The 20,743-nt window shown below is 51.4% G+C and overlaps 1 protein-coding gene across 1 annotated transcript in view; it reads left to right on the top strand.

The window, feature by feature from the left end:
* The first annotated feature begins 704 nt into the window (after nt 1–704).
* Nucleotides 705–20,743, top strand: part of TNFRSF8 (TNF receptor superfamily member 8) — a 32,366-nt gene continuing 12,327 nt past the window's right edge. The window contains exons 1-9 of the mRNA XM_036069603.2: nt 705–844; nt 4,334–4,427; nt 4,748–4,947; nt 6,190–6,306; nt 9,271–9,420; nt 16,008–16,101; nt 16,303–16,448; nt 17,905–18,009; nt 18,120–18,173. Of these exons, the coding sequence (XP_035925496.2) occupies nt 757–844; nt 4,334–4,427; nt 4,748–4,947; nt 6,190–6,306; nt 9,271–9,420; nt 16,008–16,101; nt 16,303–16,448; nt 17,905–18,009; nt 18,120–18,173 (1,048 nt within the window). The 5' untranslated portion in view covers nt 705–756. The remainder of the gene's footprint in view (nt 845–4,333; nt 4,428–4,747; nt 4,948–6,189; nt 6,307–9,270; nt 9,421–16,007; nt 16,102–16,302; nt 16,449–17,904; nt 18,010–18,119; nt 18,174–20,743) is intronic.

Here is a 20,743-nt window from a genome sequence, read left to right as displayed (position 1 = left end):
TGGATTTGCCTACTTTGGACCTTTCAAAGCCATTAATATATGGCTTTTAGTGACTGGCTTCTTTCACTTTGCAGTGTTTTCAAGGTTCATCCATGTTGTAACACGGGTTCTTCCTTTTTGTGGCTGAATAACATCGCATTGAATGGATGGACCACATTTTGTTTATCCGTTCATCGGTTGATGGACATATGGGTTGTTTCTACTTTTTGGCTATTACAAGCAATACTGACATGAATATTAGGTTTAGGATCCTCCTCCCAAACCCCTGGCAGCCTCTGATCTTTTTAGTGTCTCTATAGTCTGGTCTTTTCCAGAATGTCACAGAGTTGGAATCACACGGCATGTAGCCTTTTCAGACTGGCTTCCTTCATGTAGCAATATGCATTTAAGTGTTCCCCATGTCTATTTTTTTTGGCCCATTTTAAAATGGGGGCATTAATTTCTTTTTAATATGATTGTACTGATGTCCGGGGATCTGGGCGGGGAAGTGGAGGCTGCCTCATTGGCCCCGCCTGGCTTCTTGCCCCCATTGCGGGAACACTCTGGAAAGAAGGGCTGAGCATGCCAGCTCCCTGCCCAATGGGAGGCCAAGGCGGCATCTTCTGTCACGTGCCAAACTGGCTCTGAGGGTTCTCTAGCTCCCTTCCCCATCCTCCCCCTGTGCCCCGTGACCCTTCTTTGTGTCCCTTAGACGATCTTGTGGAGAAGGTGCCATGCTCAGGGAATTCCTCCCGCGTCTGTGAGTGCCGGCCTGGCATGTTCTGTGCCACATCAGCCGTCAACACCTGTGCCCGCTGCATCCCCCACTCCGTCTGCCCACCAGGGATGGTCGTCAGGTTCCGGGGTAAGTATCCCCACCCTCAGCCCAGCACCAAGATCTGGGCCCAACTGCACCTCTCCCCCGCCACTGCCCCAGATCTCCAAATGACCTCCGACCTCCCACTTCCTCCTTCCTGTTGGACAGACTGCTGTCTCCTTTCGAGATCCTGTAGGTATACCAGCCACTGCAGAGCCCCCTTCCCTGCACTTTGTGTCCCTGGCTCAGGAGACCCTGATGGCCGGAGGCACAGGCCTGCCTGGATGAGGTCTTGGATTGGTTTGAGGCTCGGGGCAGAAGTTCTCTGATGCCTGGTAAACAAGAAGCAAACCTCAAGTCTCTGTCTTGGGAGTTCCCCAGAGGGTTAGGGCCAGTTTCCCCAACTCACTATTGAGGCATTGCGAGTTAGAGTTGCTGAGACACTTGGGTTTCTTTTCCAACTTGCTGTGTGAGCCCAGGCAAATTCCTTACCCTCTCTGGGCTTCTAATTTTCTGACAATACAAGGAGGCTTGTGGCCAGAAAGGAGGTAAGGGGCACGGATGCTGTGTGGGTGGTATTGAGGGCACCTTTCAGAAAGGAGGCATGGGGGTGGGTGGGCTTCGGACCATGGCCCCATAGCGGTGCCACGGCCACACAGGCCGGGGAGGGGGCAAGATGGAATCAGAGGGAGCCACGCCCACTGGGGAGAACAGTGCCAGTACCCAGCCCATGACACGCCCACTTCTAACCCGGTCCTTTTCCAAAGTCCCATCCTTACCACCCTCTCTCCCACTGTCCTTCCTTCCTTTCCTTCCCTCACGCCTGACAGCCAGCGCATCTCCCAGTCCCATGGCATTTGCTCCCCTAATTCTCTCTCCCATTCCTCACCCCCAGTTCCTCCTGTCATTCCTTGCCCATGGCAGACAGGCAGGGCCACCTTGCAAAACCAAATCTGATTCTCTCTCTTTCTCTCTGTCACACAAACACACATGCACACACACACACACACACGTGCTAAAAAAACACTTTGGTATCTTCTCATTACTCCAACGATAATGACATGATTCTTTGGCAGAAGAGAACAGATTTTTGGAGGCACTTCTTTTTTAAAGTCGTGCTGTTTGGCATTTCTGGGCTGCTGGCTTATTTGGCTCCATGTCTCGGATAGATGAACAAAGAGAAAACCCAAGGGACTCACCACTGTGTCATTCCTTGGGTTCCAAGGCCTTCTCCTCTCCACTGTTCAGAGTTTTCTTTGTTTAGACACATACGCATGGCGTTTAGCTGTCTTTAGTGGGAGGACTAGGGGAAATGGCACCCACTCCATCTTCCCAAGGCAGTCTCCAGGATGTGATCCTGTACGCGGTCCTGCACCATGCATGTTGTCCTTCCTCCAGCCTCAGACTCAGTGCCTCCTTTCCTGGCCCCACTTGGTCTGCTCTCTTTCGATTCTGTGGGTGCGCGGTGCTTCTCCCTCTTACCAGGCCTTTGTGCATGCGGTTCCCTCTGCCTGGGACACGCTTCCCTCCTGTTCACTCAGTCAGCTCCTCAGCCTTGAGCTCTCTGTCCAGACATCACTTCCTCAAGAGGCCTCCTGCGACTTGTCACAGGTCACGTCTGCATTGTGATCTCTTACCACACAGTGTTTTTCGCAAACATGGATATGAACATTTTGTGTCTCTCTTGGTTTGATCAGTGCTGGCCTCCCTCCCTGGGCCGTAGCTTTGTGAGGGCCAAGACCATGCCTATGGTGCTCCTGGTCATCTAGGGCCACAAGCAGGGCCAGGGGGTGGAGTGGAAAATGCTCTGGGCTGGGCGTCAGACACCTGGGGTACTGTTAGCTTTGCATCTGTGGGGCGTGTTCCCACCCCATCCTGGGCTTCAGTCTCCCACCGGTAAAATGTGACGTTGTCACTAGAAGGCCTTGGGGGACTTTCCAGCTCAGAAACTCTTGCATCTCTGGGAAAAGTAGTGGAGGTCTGTTGTTCCAGCCAGAGGCCCTTTCCGTGCTGTTCCTGCGACTGCCACGTGGTGGCGCCAGGGGCCTCTCTCTGCTGCCCCTGGACCCGTGTTGCCCCTAGCGGTCCCCGCTGGCCACATGCAGCCAGAGAGCATTTAAAATGTGGCTCCTTGTGTTGAGATACACTGTCAGTGTAGAATATTCACTGGATTTCAAACACTTAGTAGACAAAAGTGTAAAACAGCTCATTAACTCTTTTTTATATTGAATATCTACCGACCTATTTTAGGTCTATTGGGTTAAATAAATTAACTTCACGTGTTTCTTTTTACTTTTTAAAATGTGGTTACTAGGCAATTTCAGATGACATGTGTGATTCCCATCATATTTCTGTGGGACAGCGCCGCTGGCTGACTCCTGGACTCCCCTGTGGATGCTCCCACAGGGCAGCTCTCCAGCCGTAAAATGGAAAGTAGTTTCTGCTTAGGAGTCAGCCCGTCGCTAAGCTGCAGGTGTTCTCTCCTGAAGGGCTCAGAACTCCATCAAGCAGGCTGAATCAGCCGTCTTTTACAGCTGAGGAAACTGAGGTCCAGAGATGGGTAAATTGCTCCAGACTACAGAGCAGGGAATATCTGAGCCAGGCCTCATCACCCCACTGCGCTCAGAAGCACAAGACACATCCACATTGCTCATGTCACCTCCACAGCCCACATGTGGGACACTTTCTAAGCAATGGACAGGAGTCCAGATGGGGAAAAGGACATGCTGTTTATTAGACATTTACTATATATCACACAGTGTGGTGGGTACAGCGAGGACGTGATAGAGGTATCAGGCGAACTCAGATCTGCTTATAGAAAGTGCTGTGTGTTTTCCTCTTTACTCTGCTTGCACCCAGTATTCTTTAGGAATCTTTGAGTTGCTGGTAACAAAATCTCAAAATTTTTTGGTTCATGTACCTGCAAAGTCTGGGGCTCACTCTGGGTAGTGTCAGGCATGGCTGGATCCAGGAGCTCTGTCTTTTCCTATTTCTCATCTCTCCTCCCCTATGTGTAGGTATCTGTAAGACACCTACCAGCAGCTCCCGGCTTGCTTCCCACCCAACCCCGGAGGAAAGACGGCTCCTCCTTCCTACATTTTCAAGAACCAAAACCAAAACCTTGGTGTTGTACCTCATGGGCATGCCTTGGGTCATGTGCCCGTCCCTGAACCACTTCATCAGGGTCAGAGGAATCAAATGGATTGATGGGTCCAGCCTGCTCTGTGTTTGCTCCCAGAAGGGAGGGATGTGAGTCAGTCTCAGCCCCTGAACACAGATACTGAGATTGGAGAGTATTCCCCAGGGGAAATCGGGATGCTTTACCGCAACAGGGACTGGACACTGGGCAGGCACAAACGTCAGATGGCAGCTACGTTTCCAAGCACCTCATTCCGGACTCTGGGTTGTGGTGGTAAAACATCTATGCCTAGAGTCTTTAGGCTCCTCCATGACGTCTCCTCAGTGTGTCTCAGTGAATCTCCTGACTCGTCCGTGACGTCTGTCACTCCTGCATTGCTGTCCCCCCCACTCCCCCAGGTACAGCAGACAGGGACGCCATCTGTGAGGAACCCTCCCCAGTGACCAGCCCTGACTGCAGCACCAGCCCCGAAGCCAGCCAGGCGCCCGCCAGGTGACTCCCTCTCCCCATCCAGCTGAACTTGGCTGTCCTGGCCCACAGGATGCCCGGAGCCCAGCTGGCTGTGGTGTGGGTGGGGTTCAGCCCACGGTGCCAGGATTCCAGGGTGCCTCTCTGTCAAGCCCACAAGCCACTTGAGGCCCCACCGTGTGCTCAGTCTTCCCTAAGCACGTGAGAGAAGAGCCTAGAAATCACAGTCCTTGCTCCCAGGAGCTGACAGTGGGGCTGCCAGAGGCTGTGGGCAGAGGGTCTGGGGGCCCCCTTCTCTGCGGAGATGGTTGCCCTTGAGAACAGACCTCCGTTTGCCCCCTCAGGAGAATTGGCAGTGCCATTTCTGGCTTCTCTCTCGGCAGCAGGCCCCCCCAGGCCTGGCCCCTGGGGACTTCCTTGGCAAGCTCCAAGGCCAGGACCACACTTCCTGGAGGGGGTGCTTCCCTCACCCCGGAAAATGATTCCAAAATGACCAGGGCCCCCGGCTCTCCCTCCTCGGTGCGGAAGCCCAGTCCCGATCCAGGTGAGTTCTCCAGAGAAGCTGTGGGGTGGTTCCCAGGGCAACAGCGTGTCGTTGGCGGGCGACCCCTGTGGGGTGGTCCAGGCCGGGGGGCGGTGGTGGGGGGACCCTGGGCTGCAGTCGTTCCCGGTCCGGGGAGACGAGGGTCTCCGGGTCTCTGGAGGCTGAAGGTGTCGAGGGCCAGAGTAGATCAAGGAAGAAGTCATTTGTTTGACAGCTTGAGTGCCTCCTGAGTGCGACACGGAGGTGCTTGCCAGGGAGCGGGTGTCGATCTGACGCCCTCCCGGTTCCCACGGGACGGACGGGGCCCTCAGTTCGCTCCTGCTTATGACTGACTAGCCTTCCATGGTGGCTCACGTTTATCCAGTAGTCTTTGGATATTTGGGTTGTTTCCTCTTTTTGGCTGTAATGAAAAACAAGTCTTTGTGTGAATGTATGTTTTCATTTCTCTGGGGTTGTTTGTCTTTTTAGTTGACTTCTTAATAGGACTTCTTACAATTCTGGGTTTGAGCCCTTCATCCCACAGTGGTGTGCAGAAGACCTCCTCCCACCCGGTGGCTTGCCTTCTCGTTCTCTTTATGGTGTCTTTGCTAAAGAGATGTTGTTTTTTAATTTTATTTTTAAAAAAGATTTATTTATTTATTAGAGTGCGTGTGCATGTGCATGTGTGCACACGTGTGAGCAAGGGGAGAATGAGAGAATCCTCAGGCAGACTCCCCGTGGAGCGCAGAGCCTGATGTGGGGCTTCATCCCAGGACCCTGAGATCATGATCTGAGCTGAAATCAGGAGTCCGACACTCAGCTGACTGAGCCACCCAGGCGCCCCTAGAGAGATGTTTCATAATTTTAATGTAGTCATGGGTGCCTGGGTGGCTCAGTCAGTTAAGCATCTGCCTTTAGGTCAGGTCATGATCCCGGGGTCCTGGGATCGAGTCCCTCATCGGGCTCCTTGCTCAGTGGGGAGCCTGCTTCTCCCTCTGCCTGCCGCTCCCCCTGTTGTGCTCTTTCTGTCTCTCTCTCTGAAAAAGGAATAAATAAAATCTAAAAAAAAAAAAAAAGATTGCAGTTTAGAAATAGCCAGATACATTCCTTCCCTTTCTGGGCTTCAGGACTCCCTCTGAAAGATTGATCTGACACGTGTGGAGTTTGGGAGCTGGCCATGGAGCTGGAGGTGGCGATTGGGTGCGGAGGTGGGGGCCTCTGCCAAGGTGGCCCGGCCTGGAGCTTCTCTGCTTCCTTCCCCAGGGCTGACCTCACAGCAGCTGTGCACACAGGGGTCATCGGACTGTGGGAAGCAGTGTGACCCCGACTACTACCTGGACAAGGACGGCCGCTGCAAGGCCTGTGTGACCTGTTCTGGAGGTAAGGGCCTCATCGTCCCCTTCAGGGGCTCCTTCCTGGGAGCAGGGGGTCTTAGCCGAGAATCTGGGGCTGGGGGACCCCGAGTTCATTCTGGGACTGCTCAGCCTTCGGGAGCCTAGCTCACCTTGCTGGTGTCTCTGAGCAGTTGGCCTTTACTGAGTCCCACTCTTGATTGCGGGGTGTTGATGGGCTTCCATTTGCTCACACTTGCAAGGAAACATTCGTTATTATCTACCTGTTCCAAGCGCGTCTCGTTATTTTTGGTAGCTGTTTTCTGGTGTGTGGATTATGATTGTCCCCATTGTACAGAGAACACTGAGGCCTTACAAAGGCCACAGGCCCTCAAGAGCAGCAGGGCCAGAGTTTAAACTTGGAGGTTCTGGGCTCTGGTCAGTCACTGCACTGTCCTTAGAGCATGCTCAGGACGGGCACTCACTGGGTGACTGCTGTGTACATGACCCGCTCAGCACAGCCTCCCAGCACCACCACTGCCCCCCCCCCCCCCCCCCCCGGTGTCCATGAGAGCCGCGCAGGGCAGGGGAAGCTGCCCAGGCCCCGGACTGCCGTGGCTGGGTGCGGCCCCAGCCCCCTCACAGAGGGGCGGGGTATGTGCAATTATGTCTCCTTGTCCAAGGTTTCTTTCACACCCTGGCTGAAGTCAAGGGAGGCCAAAAGAGGAAAGAACACCGTTCCAGTTACTAAGGCCACATAGCAAGTTTTCTCAAAATGTGAGAAAAACAAAGCACTCATTGTACTCATGAATTCCGTGGGTCAGAATTCAGACAGGACACTGAGGGGATGGCTGGTCTCTGCTCCACGATGTCTGCGGTTTCAGCTGGAAAATGTGAAGGCTGGAGGCGGGAATCATCTGAAAGCATTTTCATTTATGGGTCTGGGGTTGGTGCCAACTGCTGGCTAGGGCCTCTGGGTGGCTAACTTGGGGGCTTCCTCAAGGCCTGGTGGCTGGATTCCAAGGATGGGGCAGGGGTGGGGACAAGTCCTATCCCTTCTGCTGACCTTTCCTTGGATGTCACATGGCGTAACTTCCGCCAGTTTCTACCTCTTGAGGCAGTCAGAGATCCCAATAGAGTCAACGGAAGGAGAAGAAAGTGAACTCGACGGGTAAGTGGCAGAGGCCTGGAAGAGCAGACGGGGCCAGAAATACTGCTCTGGCCATTTTTGGAAAAAATATAATCTGTCATAGCCACCATGACAGAGAGAGAAACAAGAGGTGGCTCTGGGTCTGAGAATTCCTTCAGCTCTAAGGATGAAAGCCCTGTGAAGCAGTGGGGTGGAGAACAGGGGCCAAGAACACAGACTCTGGAACCCAAGATCCTGGGTTCGAACCTTGGCTCTACCAGTTTGCAGCTTATAAACACAAGCAAGTTTCTTAACGTCTCTGTGCCTCAGTTTCCTCATCTGCAATGGGCATAATAATAGTACTCTCTCAGAGAGCTGTTGCAGGAATTAAATAGGTTAAACTAGGTTAATCTGGGCAGAATGCTGAGAATAGGACCCCCCACGCACTCGATGGTATTACTGCTGCCTTGCTTGCACTCAATGATATTTTTTAAAAAAGATTTTATTTATTTATTTTGAGAGAGTGTGCACGTGGGGGTGAGGGGGGGAGAAGGAGAGGGAGGGAATTTCAAGCAGACTCCTCACTGAGCGCAGATTCCCCACGCGGGGCTCGATCTCACAACCCTGAGATCGTGACCAAGAGTCGGATGCTTAACTGACTGAGCCACCCAGGGCCCCCCCCACCCACTCAATGATATTAATACTGCCTAGCACACAATCAATGATATTAATAGCTATAATCGTGATAATAGCTGTCACTGTCCCAAGTCATCTCTCTCACTGCTGAGCTCACTCTTGCCATCCACACAAATTCCCCAAATCCTCCCCAATGCCCACTCTGTCTAGAGGTTTCAGGAAGAGACTGTGAGGTTCTTTATCATTTGAGGTCTCTTAAGTATCCTGCTGATTGAGAAAAGTCCTCATGAGCAAGTCACATTTATCTAATCTACTAAGGCGGTCATTCTATTTTCACCCATTTAGAGCACATAAAGTGTTCCCAAGCATATGTAAATGCATTATCACATGCTTTCTTTTACAGAACCTCTAACATTTTATTTTTTTATTTTGGAAAAAAAAACCCTTTTTATCATTGAAAATTTCTTTGTTTTTAAGATTTTATTCATTTATTTGAGAGAGAGAGCCCGAGTGGGGGGGCATGAGCAGAGGGAGAAGCGGACTCGCTGCTGAGCATGGAGCCTGACCTGGGGCTCCATCCCAGGATCCCAAGATCATGACCTGAGCTGAAGGCAGACACTTAACCCGCTGAGCCACCCAGGCGCCCCATCATTGAAAATTTCAAACATATTCAGAAGTAGAGTCAGGAATGGTTATGGACTTCACCCAGTTTTAAAGAATGATCAAGTCACGGCCAGTGTGGGTTCATCTATACCCATGCCCGCTTACCCTGTTCTCTAGATTATTTTCTTTTTAACAGCTTTATTGCGATAGGATTGACATGCAGTGCAACACACGTGTTCAAAATGTGCCATTTGATACATTTTGACATAGTGTGAGGCTGTGAAACCGTCCCCGCAATCAAGGAAAATGATTTCCCCAGAAAGTTTCCTCGTGTTCCTTATCCTCCCTCCCACCATTGCTCACCCTGCTTCCATTCCCAGGCCATCATTCTCCTTTCTGTCACTGCGGAAGATTTTGCGTTTTCTAGCATTTTCTGTGAACATAATCATATAGCACATATTCTTTTTTTTCCCCTACCTTCTTCCACTCAGCCTGTTCTGAGCGTGCCAAAAGATCTCAACAGAATAGTCACATGAGTGTTTGCTTCCAGGCAGATGCTTCTCTGCTCTCCTGGGGGGTCTCTGGGCCCCCTGCCCTTGCCATCCCAGATCCTTCCTCATGACCCTTCTCTGTGTCCCTTTGAAGACCTGGTGGAGAAGGCGCCGTGCACGTGGAACTCCTCTCGAGTCTGCGAATGTCGATCTGGCATGTCCTGTGCCACGTCAGCCGCCAACTCCTGTGCCCGCTGCGTCCCCCACTCCGTCTGCCCACCAGGGATGGTCTCCAAGCCCCAGGGTAAGCTGTCTGCACCCCCAGCCGAGGGGCTGAAGTCTGTGCCCCTGCAGCTGAACTTCTCTCCACCCCCAGCTGGGCAAATGACCTTCAACCTTAGCTGCTAACTACGTCAGGTTTGGGCTTTGGTTTTGTTTAGACGGTTAGGTCTGGTAAGTGGAATAAAATCTAGATCTGGGGGTGCCTGGCTGGCTCAGTTGGAAGAGCATGTGACTCTTGATTGTGAGTTCGAGCCCCACGTTGAGATTACCAAAAAAAAAAAAAAACCTTGAAAAAAATCTAGATTTGGCATTTTGGTAAGATTTTCTTTTTTAAGATTTTATTTATTTGACAGAGAGAGAGGGAGAGAGAGAGTACAAGCAGGTGGAGTGGCAGGCGGAAGGAGAGGGAGAAGGAGGCTCCCCGCTGAGTGGAGAGCCGGATGAGGGGCTCAATCCCAGGACCCTGGGATCATGACCTGAGCCACCCGGGCGCCCCTTGGTAAGAGATTCTGATGATTTTTAAAAAATTCTTCCTTCTGAAATTGTTGGGCTGGTAAAATCTTCACTTATTTGAAAGGCTGTTTCATTGAGTCAAGATAGAGCAATATGAGATTTTTGAAGACGGTTCCAGCTCAAGATGGTAGACATTTGGGGCACCTGGCTGGCTCAGTCAGTAGAGTGTGCAACTCGTGATCTTAGGGTGGTGAATTTGAACCCCATGTTGGGCACAGAGTTTACTTAAATAAAAAAACAACAAGCGAAAACAAAGAAAAAAAAAGATGGTAGACATTTGCCAGAGTGCAGAAAAATATAAACTCTTGACGGTGGGGGGAAAAAAAGGTTAATCAACAGACAAGAGATTTCAACAAATTTCTAGAAGGTAGAAAACAGATGGGAGGGTGGTGACAAATGAAACAAGGGGGAGGAAAGCTCGCCCCAGAATTCACTCCATGAGTGCTGCAGGAAAAGTGAGAGGTACCTTGCTTGTAAGATCCCCACGGAGGCTCTGGGCTCAGAGCAGGCAAGTAAAATGAAAGATGGGAGTGAAGTGGAGATGGATGGAACGGTGCAGTGGGGTGCGACTTCATCTTGAGAATAAAAATTAAAAACTTGAGACAGTGGTACACCATGGACACTGAGCAGTTGGAACAGATGGTGCTTGAGTTTTCATCCTCTGGTGAAAATCATCAACTTTTTGGCTGAAGACACTGAAGGAGCATCTGGGGAAACGGGGCTGCTGGTGTGGTCCTACCACCCTGCATAAAGCCCTCTTCGGCTGTGTGTTTCTGAGTGTAGCCTGTTGATAGGCTACCCCTGCTAAGTCACCCTGAAGTGAAGACTGCCGGCCCCCACTCCCCACCGTGGGCCCAGAGTTCCCAGACGGCCCTCCTCCTCAGGGAAGAGACCTGCTGTGGAAAGGCCATGCTAGCCCCACAGCAGAAGAACCCCCCCCCCGCCCCCCCCCCCCCCCCCCCCCCCGCTGCCAGCTACTGGAATATTCAGCAGAGTCCTTTTAAGTAATGAGTGAGCAGTAAAGCTATTCAGACTGTTAAGGGAAACCAGCTGCATGATGGAGAATAACAAGATACATTAACAGAAAACTTACTGTGGGTGAAGCAATAGAAATGGCTTCAGGAAGAGGAATAGACGTTTAAAATTTTAAATTAGCGTCCACAGAAGAATTCAAGAAGTTGTCACATCCATAAAGAGAGAACAGAATGCCGTGAAAAAGAAACAGTAAGAGAGAAGAGGACCAAAAAACGCTTTTGGAAAGTGTGCTTGTTACCAAGTATTGCCTCTCAACTCTCAATTCACCTTCAGTCCCTGCTGTGCGGTGAAGTATGGGGCTCTTCACGCATTTCTCCTAGTGAACATGATAAGCTTTGCCAGAGGGCACTGGGGAGCCATTGTAGGAAGAAGGAGGCTTCTCTTGGCTGCATCTGCTTCTTGTTCTTGCTGTGTCCTCTGTCAGCAGAGCACATGGGTTGGGACATCTGGTCGTGCCCTGCCCCAGTCATGCTCCCAGAGTAGACAGTCCCTGGGCAGCCTCACAGCCCCAGCCTGGGTCTGGTGACCACCTTGGTGTGACCCTCCCAACGGGACTCTGGTGTACTCCAGGCCTCATGTCGGCAGAAGTGCCGTAATTCCCTCTGTGCACGCCTACCCTAAGCCTTGGGTCTTCTGCATTCCCATCGCTTACGGCCCTCTTGACTTGGTCCCTGAATGCTCCGGGCCTTGTACCCGCAGTGATGCCCCAACTCTCCTTGCATACTTGACCTGAAAAATATGAGACTTCAGATGGACCTACCAAGAGCAAGCAGGATGAATAAGATTACTCATACCTAGACACAATAGATGTATTTATTTACCCATTCACTAGTTGACAGACATTTGGGTTATTTCCAGTTTGGAGCAGTTATGAATAAAGCAGTTACAAACATTCTTGTACAACTCTGTGTAAACATATATTTTCGTCTCTCACAAGTAAATACCCAGGAGATGAATGACTAGATCACTGTGCTCGCCACACAGAATGTCTTTGAGGGCCAATTCAAAGCCTGTCACCACCCGTGATCTGATCTTACCCACCTAGTTTTATGGATGGAGAGGACCAGAGCTAGAACTGGAACGCAAGGATCCTGAGTTCCAGCCTGGAGTACTCTCTACCAACCACATCAGCTCCTTCTTAGTTCTGAACCTAGAATTTTCTATTCGGTTAAGATACAATTAAGTTTGAAGGCAGAAAAAAAAAACATTTTCAGACATAAAAGGGCAGAAAGATTTTCCCTCATGTGTCCTCTCAGAAAGTTACTTGAAGATGTTATTTGGCTAAATGAGGGGCTAAAAACAAAACAAAACAAAAGCCATGAATCTAGAAAACGGTGATTCTATCCCAGGAGAGCAGGGAAGTCCCAGTATGACAGCTGTATTGCAGACCAGTTGAGCCAGATAAGAACAGAAAAACGAAGGAGGGCTCCAGTGAATTGTCTTGTCTGCAGGAATGAAAGAAAGAATTTCAGTAAACTTCACGAGTAGTACGTTTGAAAAACTTGATGATATGGTAAAGGCACGTTATTCTTTTCTCAACAAGAAAATGAAAGGCAGTTAAGAATTCTAGGGAAAATAAAAAGCTGACAAGAAATTTACACTCCAGATACGAAGATGAAAATGTCATCTGATTTTAAGCACTTGTTGGATGCACTAAAAGAGAATCCATTTGACCTTGATGCTAAGATCATTCTCCTTCAAATGGCCTGAGGATCAGGTGTTTGGATTTAAAGAGAAATATTTCAGTCCGGTAAATAATATCCTTTTTAGTTCTAAATTGGGAGTAAGAATGGGTAGTTTCTTTTTTTTTTTTTCCTCTTTCAGTGGGCCCTTACCAGAGAACACAGGCAGACTAAGTAGGGGCTAAACAATACTTTCTGCTCACCTCCAGATTTAAAGGAGGAGGAAAAGGGGAGGGTCACTACACCAGGGAGGAAGGAGGAAGGCTACAGGTAAGGTATGATACACATGAGGAGGTTGAGAGGCACCCAGGGAGCATTGGGTCCATCTTCTCCACTTAGAGAAGGACAGCAGTACTTTTTTTTTTTTTAAGGGTTTTATTTATTTGAGAAAGAGAGATAGTGAAAGAAAGCATGAGTGGGGATTGGGGGAGGGACAGAGAGAGAGGGACAAGCAGACTCCCCACTAAGCAGGGAGCCCAATGTGGGGCTCGATCCCTGGACCCCAGGATCGTGAGCTGAGCCGAAGGCAGAGGCTTAACCAGCTGAGCCACCCAGGCGCCCCAGGACAGCAGTTCTGTTGCTGGATTCCAGCAGGTGTTTCAGTGGGAGCTCAGACTGAGGCTGCCTTAGAGGGAGGCCAGAGGGCTTTCCCCTCATGGTGCTACGTGGGGGTAGCCACGGTGATATATTTCAACACTGGAACTCCTCCAATCCTCTCAAAGTCAACTCTTGTTGAAACCAATGACATTTTAAACTTAATCAAATACTGATTTGCAAATAAATAGAAATTATCATAGCAAATTGTATCATCTTCCTCATAGCTTAAAGCCTGCAGGCTTCAACTAATTCAGGTAATAGTCTGGTGACCCTGAGGAAAGACATAGCATCTATTTGGAGACCCCCCCCCCAAAGGGGAGCGTTCCTAAGGACACTACTAATCCAAGAAGAAAATTAATCCTTGCTTCACTTTCTCTTCAAAGTGTTTCAGGAAGAATCTGAGAAGCATCATGAAAGCTTTTCAGAAGGGAAAGGAGTGTGGGTGGGGATCTGCTTTGCACCACATCAGAGGAGGGGTGCCGCCACCAGGGACATGGGGGTAGAGAGGGATCGTGGCTGGGCATGACCTACTTCAAATGTGGGCCAGTTTTCTTAACCCTAGAAAAGCAGTTAATTGTAAACTTGTAAGACTGTGCTCAGTCCCCGGGCAGGAGGTGGCGTGATCCAATGGAGTGTGCTGTGGGCTGGAACCCAGGAGTCCTGCCTTCTGGCTCTAGGTCTGGTGCTGTGGTTCTCTCCCATCTGTAAAAAGAGTGGCTGGGTCAGATCAGAGGAGACCATCTTTGAATGGGTCCTCAGAGGCATTCTGTCTGGTCAGCACAGGCTTCCCCCTCCGAAGTGTCAAGAGGAATGAAATTATATGTCCTCACAAAGATTTGTACAAGCACATTCAGAGCTGCCTTATTTATAATAGCTTCAAACTGGAAACAACCCTGATGTCCATCAACTGGTGAATGGATAAATAAATGGTGGTACATCTCTACAATGGAAGACTACTCCGTGCAACATAAGTGAATTTCAGAAATACTATGCTGAGAGAAAGAAGCCAGACCCCAGAAAGTACTTACTGCCTGATTCTGTCTAATGAAATTCTAGAACAGACCCACTAATCTATAGTGACATAAAGCAGACCAGTGGTTGCCTGAATGTGGGAGGAGGATTTACGGCAGAAGGTCACGAGGGAACTTTCTGGGATGGTGGGAATGTTCTAGATCTTGAATGAAGATACAGTTACATGGAAGGATACATTCTTCAAAACCCATCAAACAGTATAACTGAGGGGACATTTTTTCTATATAAATTATGCCTTAATAAAGTTGATTTCAAAAGAAAGGAACTTTCAAAAAATTGAGGCTGTGTTTAAATATCAGGAGATAGTATTTACATTTATTTATTTATATGTATTTATCAGGTTTCTCTTTTACATAAAATCAGAAAGGCTAGAGCCACCAAGCCACCTTCCTGTGAGATCACAGTTGGCTGGAGATGAGGAGCTTTTCCACTTTGATCTTTCGAGACACAGGCCTGACCGTCTCAGCCAGCTCTAGCTCCAGGCATAACACATGGAAAACAACGCTGACATGTCAGGGTTCAGCTCTCCTCCCCTGGTCAGCTGGGCCTTTGCTGTCTTGTCTGGGCTCACAGGTTTGGTTTGGGTTTGCTTCGAGTGTTTCTCATACTTCTGGGACCAGCGGGGACCACCACCTGGCAGAGCATCCTCTCCTTACAGCCCTGGTGGAAGTGCAGAAAGGCCCAGGTTGGGGGGCGCCTGGGTGGCTCAGTTGGTTAAGGCCCAGGCTGGGAACAGGCACACTGTTCCTTCCATCCTGCTCCACCGACCATCCGAGTCACAGGGCCTTGGTGAGGCGGGGACACAGACACCTCCCCGCCTGAGGAGGGGGGCCGGGGGTGTAACCGACCGCACCGATCCCATTCCCTTGCTAATTAAATCCTGGCTTTGGGGAGCAAGACCTAATTTTTAAGAACAGCTTTGTTGCAGTATGCTTGACATACCTCAGAACCTACTAGCTTTAAGTGTGTAATTCAATGATTGTAAAGACATTTACAAAGTTGTAAAACCATCACCATGATCTAAGAAACCTCATGTCTTTAGTAGTCAACCCCCGTATCCGTCCCCAGCTCGTACAAGCACTGATCCTACTCTCTGTCCCTCTAGATGGACCTTTTCTGGACATTTCCAGAATATGTGCTCTGTGTCGGGTTTCTCTCACTGCACACGATACGTTTGAAGTTCACGCGTGCTGTAGCGTGTGTGAGTGCGCTGTTCCCTTTTATTGCCACACAATATTCAGGTACACGTATACTGTGCTTTATTTACCCATTTACCAGTTGATGGACATTTGGCTTGTCTCCACTTTTTTGGCTACTATGAAGAATGCCGCTATGAACAATTGTGTACAACGGACCATCGTGCACACGTTTTAACATGGCTGCTCACCAGCCTCTCCCGTGTGCTCGCGCTCCTCCCTCCCCCACCTAGGGGCCACCCTGCCTTCGATTTCCTCTGCTTAGATAGCTCCCCCTCAAGACACCGCAGCAATGGCCCCTGACAGGGATCTTGTCTCTTTTGCTCACTGCTATGTCCCAGCTCCCAGGACAGTCCCTGATACATAGTAGGTGCTCAATAAAGAGTTGTTGCGTGGAGGGAAGGAAAGAGGGAGAGAAGGAAAGAGGGTCAGGACACTAGCCTGAGTCTACCTGGCTGCCATGTCCTTCTGGCCTCACCATGCCGCCTCCCTGGAAGTTACCAGTCCTGCTGGGTATGGCTCCTTGACACCAACTCTAAGACGACTCCCTGCAGGTGCAGCTGAGAGGGATGCCACAGATGAGCTCCCTCCCTCCGAGGCCCACCCTGAGTGCAGCACCAACCCAGAGGACAGCAAGACGCCCACCAGGTGACTCCCTGGCCCCTTTTGGAGGCAGCTGGGCTGGGGCTGGAGGTGGGGCCTGGGCTGAATCTCTGTGCCAAGGTCGCAAGTCATTTTGGAGGATGTGTGCCCGGCTCTGGGCTGGAACCACTGGGAATGGTTCCTGAGCACACGCTTCCATTTCTCCATCTCCACTGTCAGTCTTACTTCTGGCTTCTCTCCTGGTAGTGCCCCTGCCCCTCTGGTCTCCTCGGCAGACCCCCAGATCAGTCAGGAGCATGGAGGGGGCATCACCCACGCCTGGGGAGACACCCCCATATCAACGAGCACGCCCATCTCTTTCTCCTCCACAGCAAAGCCCATTCTGGTTTCAGGTAACTATTAGAGAGGAGCGTCTGCCTCCCAGAGGGCCGGGAGGAGGGAGGTTTCTCCCTGGGCAGCAGCATCCACTGGGTGGGAGAGACCAGAGCTGACCCCAGGTTTCTGGCTTCTTGAGCTGGGGATGTGCCTCTGTCACTTGCTAGTGATTGTTCCTCGATTCTGGGCAGGGATTTTATTCACAGCTTCATCCCCGTGGCCCATAATTGCTACTCAGAAAATACTTGGAGAACGAAGACATGACCTTGACTAGTTGCTTAATTCCTTTGAGCCTCAGTTTTGTCGCACGGACCACGCAGGGCAGTAAGCAGTGGGGTATACGTAGCTAGCACCTTACGGGGCTCCTTGGAGGCATTCTAAGGTAGGCTTCGGTTTGGGGCTTGCAGTTCTAGTGTCAAACACGAGGTGGCGGCAGTCCTCCGGCCAGCCGACCTCAAAGCGCAGCCCTGGACTTGCAGCATCAGCAACTTGTTAGAAGAGCAAATTCAGGGCTGCACCCCAGCCCCACTGAACCACAGTCTGTATTGGAACATGGTCCCGGGAGATCTGCATGCATGTTAAAGTTTGAGAAGCACATACATGGCACCTACTACTTTTTAACACCTGAACGTGGACTTAACAGTGATTGGATACACCATCTTCATAAGGGACAAAGGAAGAAAAGGGACAAGTTAAGTCCTGAGTTAAGTTGTCAAAGAATATACCCACATAGCGGTTAAGTGTGTGGGCGCTGGAGCCGCCCGGCCTGGCCTGACCCAAGCCGTGATTCTTGCGGTTTACCCTTCGCCATTTTAGTGAGTTACTTAATCTTCGCCAGCCTCAGTTTCCCTCGTTTGTAAAAGGAGATGGTAATGGTGCCTACGTGATATTCAGGGAACAGGTGCTGAGTGGGTATATGTGCAGAGAAGACCCCGTGCCTGCCCATCTGGAGGGGAGCTGGAGTCCTATCAGACTCCCCAGTTCACCCTCCTTGCTGCTCCACCCGCCGGCCCCCCCCCCCCCGCCCCGACTCCAGCCACACTGAATGTGCTGCCGGCTGCCCCGGGGCCGCACCTGGCATAGGCCCTCCTCCACGGCCCCCAGACCATGTTCTTTTGGACCTCAGTTCCTTCCTCTGACTCCTCGACTCCTCAGTTTCTCACAATCTAGAAATGGTTTGTTTCTGTGAACCGTTTAGCTGCCCTGATGGGCCCCCTCGAGCCAGGGGAGGGAGGGCAGGTGGATAAAGGCTGCACCAGGGAGCCAGAGGGTCTGGGTCTCAGTTCCTGCTTGGGGAAGGACCGGGTCCTGCCAGCCCCGATGGTGTCTGTGTCCCAGGAGAAGGAGAACATAGTCCGGGGTGAGGACCACGTGGGGAGGTTGCAGCGGGGGCCCCTGGCGCACTGCCGTGGTGTAGACTTCAGAGCCCCCGAGCGTCAGGGCAGAGGGTCCAGGGCTGCCTCTGTGTTCCAGGGCCGGTGCTCTTCTGGACGGTCCTGCTGCTGCTGCTGCTGGTCCTGGGCTCCGTGTCCTTTCTCCTCTGCCACCGGAGGGCCTGCAGGAAGTGGGTTCAGCAGAGTGAGTGGATGTGTTCCTGGGGCCTGGGGAGGGCAGGTGCCCCGCACTGGGCTGGCTGGGTCTCTGCGCTGCCCTCGGAGGCGCTCCAGCTAACTCCTCTGTCGTTCCAGAGCTCCACCTCTGCTACCCTGTCCAGACCTTCCGGCCCAAGCTGGAGCCCGTGGGTAAGTGTCCAGATGTCCAGAGGGGGCTACTCGGGCCCCATGGACACAGCAGCTCGAGGCCCTGGGTCTGGGGCTCCCTCTGTGCACAGGCTCATCTGTCACGGGAATGCAGTGCGGGTGGGACCCGTCCTCCACGGTCCTCTGCAGCGTTCAGATGGCGGGCTGGCAGGAAGGTTTAAGATCCATCTTGTCTTTCATTCTTTCCTCCACAGTGCCCACCCCCTGGAGAGGCATTCCTGAATGCCTTCCCTTCCTTCCTGGCCTCCCTACCCCTTCCTTCCTCCCCACTGCTCTGCGCCCCTTCTGCTGGCAGCGAGGGGCATAGGGGTCTGTAGGGCAGGCTGATAGGGCCGGAATCCTGCTTCTGCCACTTACGAGCTGTATGGCCCCGGTGAGTTTCTTTGTTGCTCTGTGCCTCAGTTTCCTCACTGTAAAAGGGGACGGTGGGGCCTACTTCAGACGGTGTGTGGTGCAGGAGGTGGTTGCTGTCGGCCGACGGGCCGGCCTGTGTTGGGGGCCTTTTTCCTCACCAGGAATCTCAGGGCCTTCTGATATCTACGCTGTTCTGAAACGCTCCCTGGCCCTGGCTCTCTGATCCCGGCCCAGCTTCCAGGCCAACTTTTGCAGACCACCTGTCAGAGCCCCTGACCTACTTCCAGCCCTCACCTGGTTGTGTGTGTGTGTGTGTGTGCACGCACACGTGCCTTTTCTCCCCTATGCAGCCATTTGCAGGCAGGGCAAGGTCTTCGTCAGCACTCCATAAGCACTGATTGAGCACCTACTGTGTGCTGGGCCCTGACCACAGGGGAAGGAGTGAACGCGAATTTCTGAGCTTCCCTTTCTGGTTTCAAGGCAGGCTCCCATAGAGGGTCTCACTGACCTGAGAACCCCAAGGGAGGTGGGTGATGATCTATCTCCATTCCATAAGGAGGAGTCAAGGCTCAGAAAGGTGGATAGCTGGCCAGGGCCACACAACCGATGAGACTCAAGTCTCAGGCGCTGGTCCTTGAGGTTGCGGGCTTTGTGGAGGGCTCAGACCTGTCCCCTCCGCCTCCCTCCCCTCAAGCTTTGTCCACCTCCAGTGTCCACCCACGAGCCCAGTGGGCAGTCTTGGGCCAGGTCACAGCCCTCTTGCCCCCCCTCCCCCCCGCCGCCGTCTCCCCAGGACCCTCGGAGACCGTCACTGCAGCCTGCCTTTGGACTTGGGCACAAAACCTGTCCACTGAGGCCTGTTTTGAATTTGATGAGTTTCACAGCAGGTGCTTGTGCGCTCTTAGCAAGGGGGGTTTTTGTGTTTTGATAGTTTCAAGCCTGTTTCCATGAGCTGTCAGCCTTAATGTCTCATTGAAACCCATGTTTGCTTTCTTGACATTTTTCTAGTATTAGAATTTCCATTGCTGTCAGTTTATTTTTTTCTTCAAATCTTCGTGATGGCAGTTTTGCCACAGAGAAAAAGAGAGAGAGAGAGAAAAAGAAAAAAAAAGCACCTTCCCTTAAGAAGGCAGACCTACGAGAAACCAAGCCCTGAGACTCAGTGGCGGCCATCCTGTTTGGGGCTGTTTCTGGCCCTCTGGCTTCCGGCGGGTCCCTGGAGGGTCTGGGTTTCCAGGCCCGAGCTGGAGGGAAGGTGAGGCCAGGATAAGCATCCAGGGGCTCAGGAGAGAACGGATGGAGCGAGGTGGATGCCCTATTCCCTCCGGAGCAGTGCGTGCTAAAGGGGCAAAGGAGCTTTCATTCACGTGCTTGCTCATTCAAGTGTTCAGATCATCGTCCAAGTGGCTCTCTGCTGGGTGCAGAAACGGGTCCTCGCTCTCCCGAGCGTTCAGACCAGCATCAGTTGTTTCAAGGGACTAACGGCTGGCAGGGCGGGGATGCATGCCCCAGCCCTCCCCGTCCCGGAGCAACAACGCTTACCAGCCATCTCTTGAGTTGATTCACCTTTATGGCCCATGTCCTCGGCGGCAGGCTTTTGCAGCGGGCAGACGCACAGCGGACTGGGGAGGCACCTGCTGCTTTCATCCCCATTTCGCAGATGAGGAATCAGGAAGGTGGAGGAACTTGTTTAAGGCCACTTGGTTAATAACAACCTGGGGGTGGGAATCGTGCCTGGTTAAGAAACACTGACTAAAATTCTTCATTCTAATGGACACTAAAGTCCTTATCTGTTACTTCAGGCAGGTTTAAGTCGAAAAAAAATTTTTTTTGTTGTTTTGAAACAATTTCAAGCTTACAGGAGAGTCACAAGGACAGTACAAAGAACTTATTTTTCTGAACTTTTTGAGATGAGTTAGTGACTCAATGCCTTATCATCTCCACACACTTTAGTGCGTGGTCATACAAACGGGTGTATTTTTATACGACGTAGTGACCCCATCAAAATCAGAATTCACACTGATGCGTTACCACCGGCAAATTCTCAGACCTCATTCAAGATCCTTTGTCCCAACCATGTCCTCTACAGCATAAGAATCCAGTTCAGGATTTCGTGTTGCATCTGGTTGTCACGTCTCTTGTCAGCCTGGCTCCGTTCCTGTCTTTTCTGTCACGTTTGTGCCCTTGCCACTTTTGAA

This window comes from Halichoerus grypus, chromosome 5 (assembly GCF_964656455.1).
Source record: "Halichoerus grypus chromosome 5, mHalGry1.hap1.1, whole genome shotgun sequence".
NCBI classification, from domain to species: domain Eukaryota; kingdom Metazoa; phylum Chordata; class Mammalia; order Carnivora; family Phocidae; genus Halichoerus; species Halichoerus grypus.
This window is presented reverse-complemented; position numbering and strand designations above follow the sequence as displayed.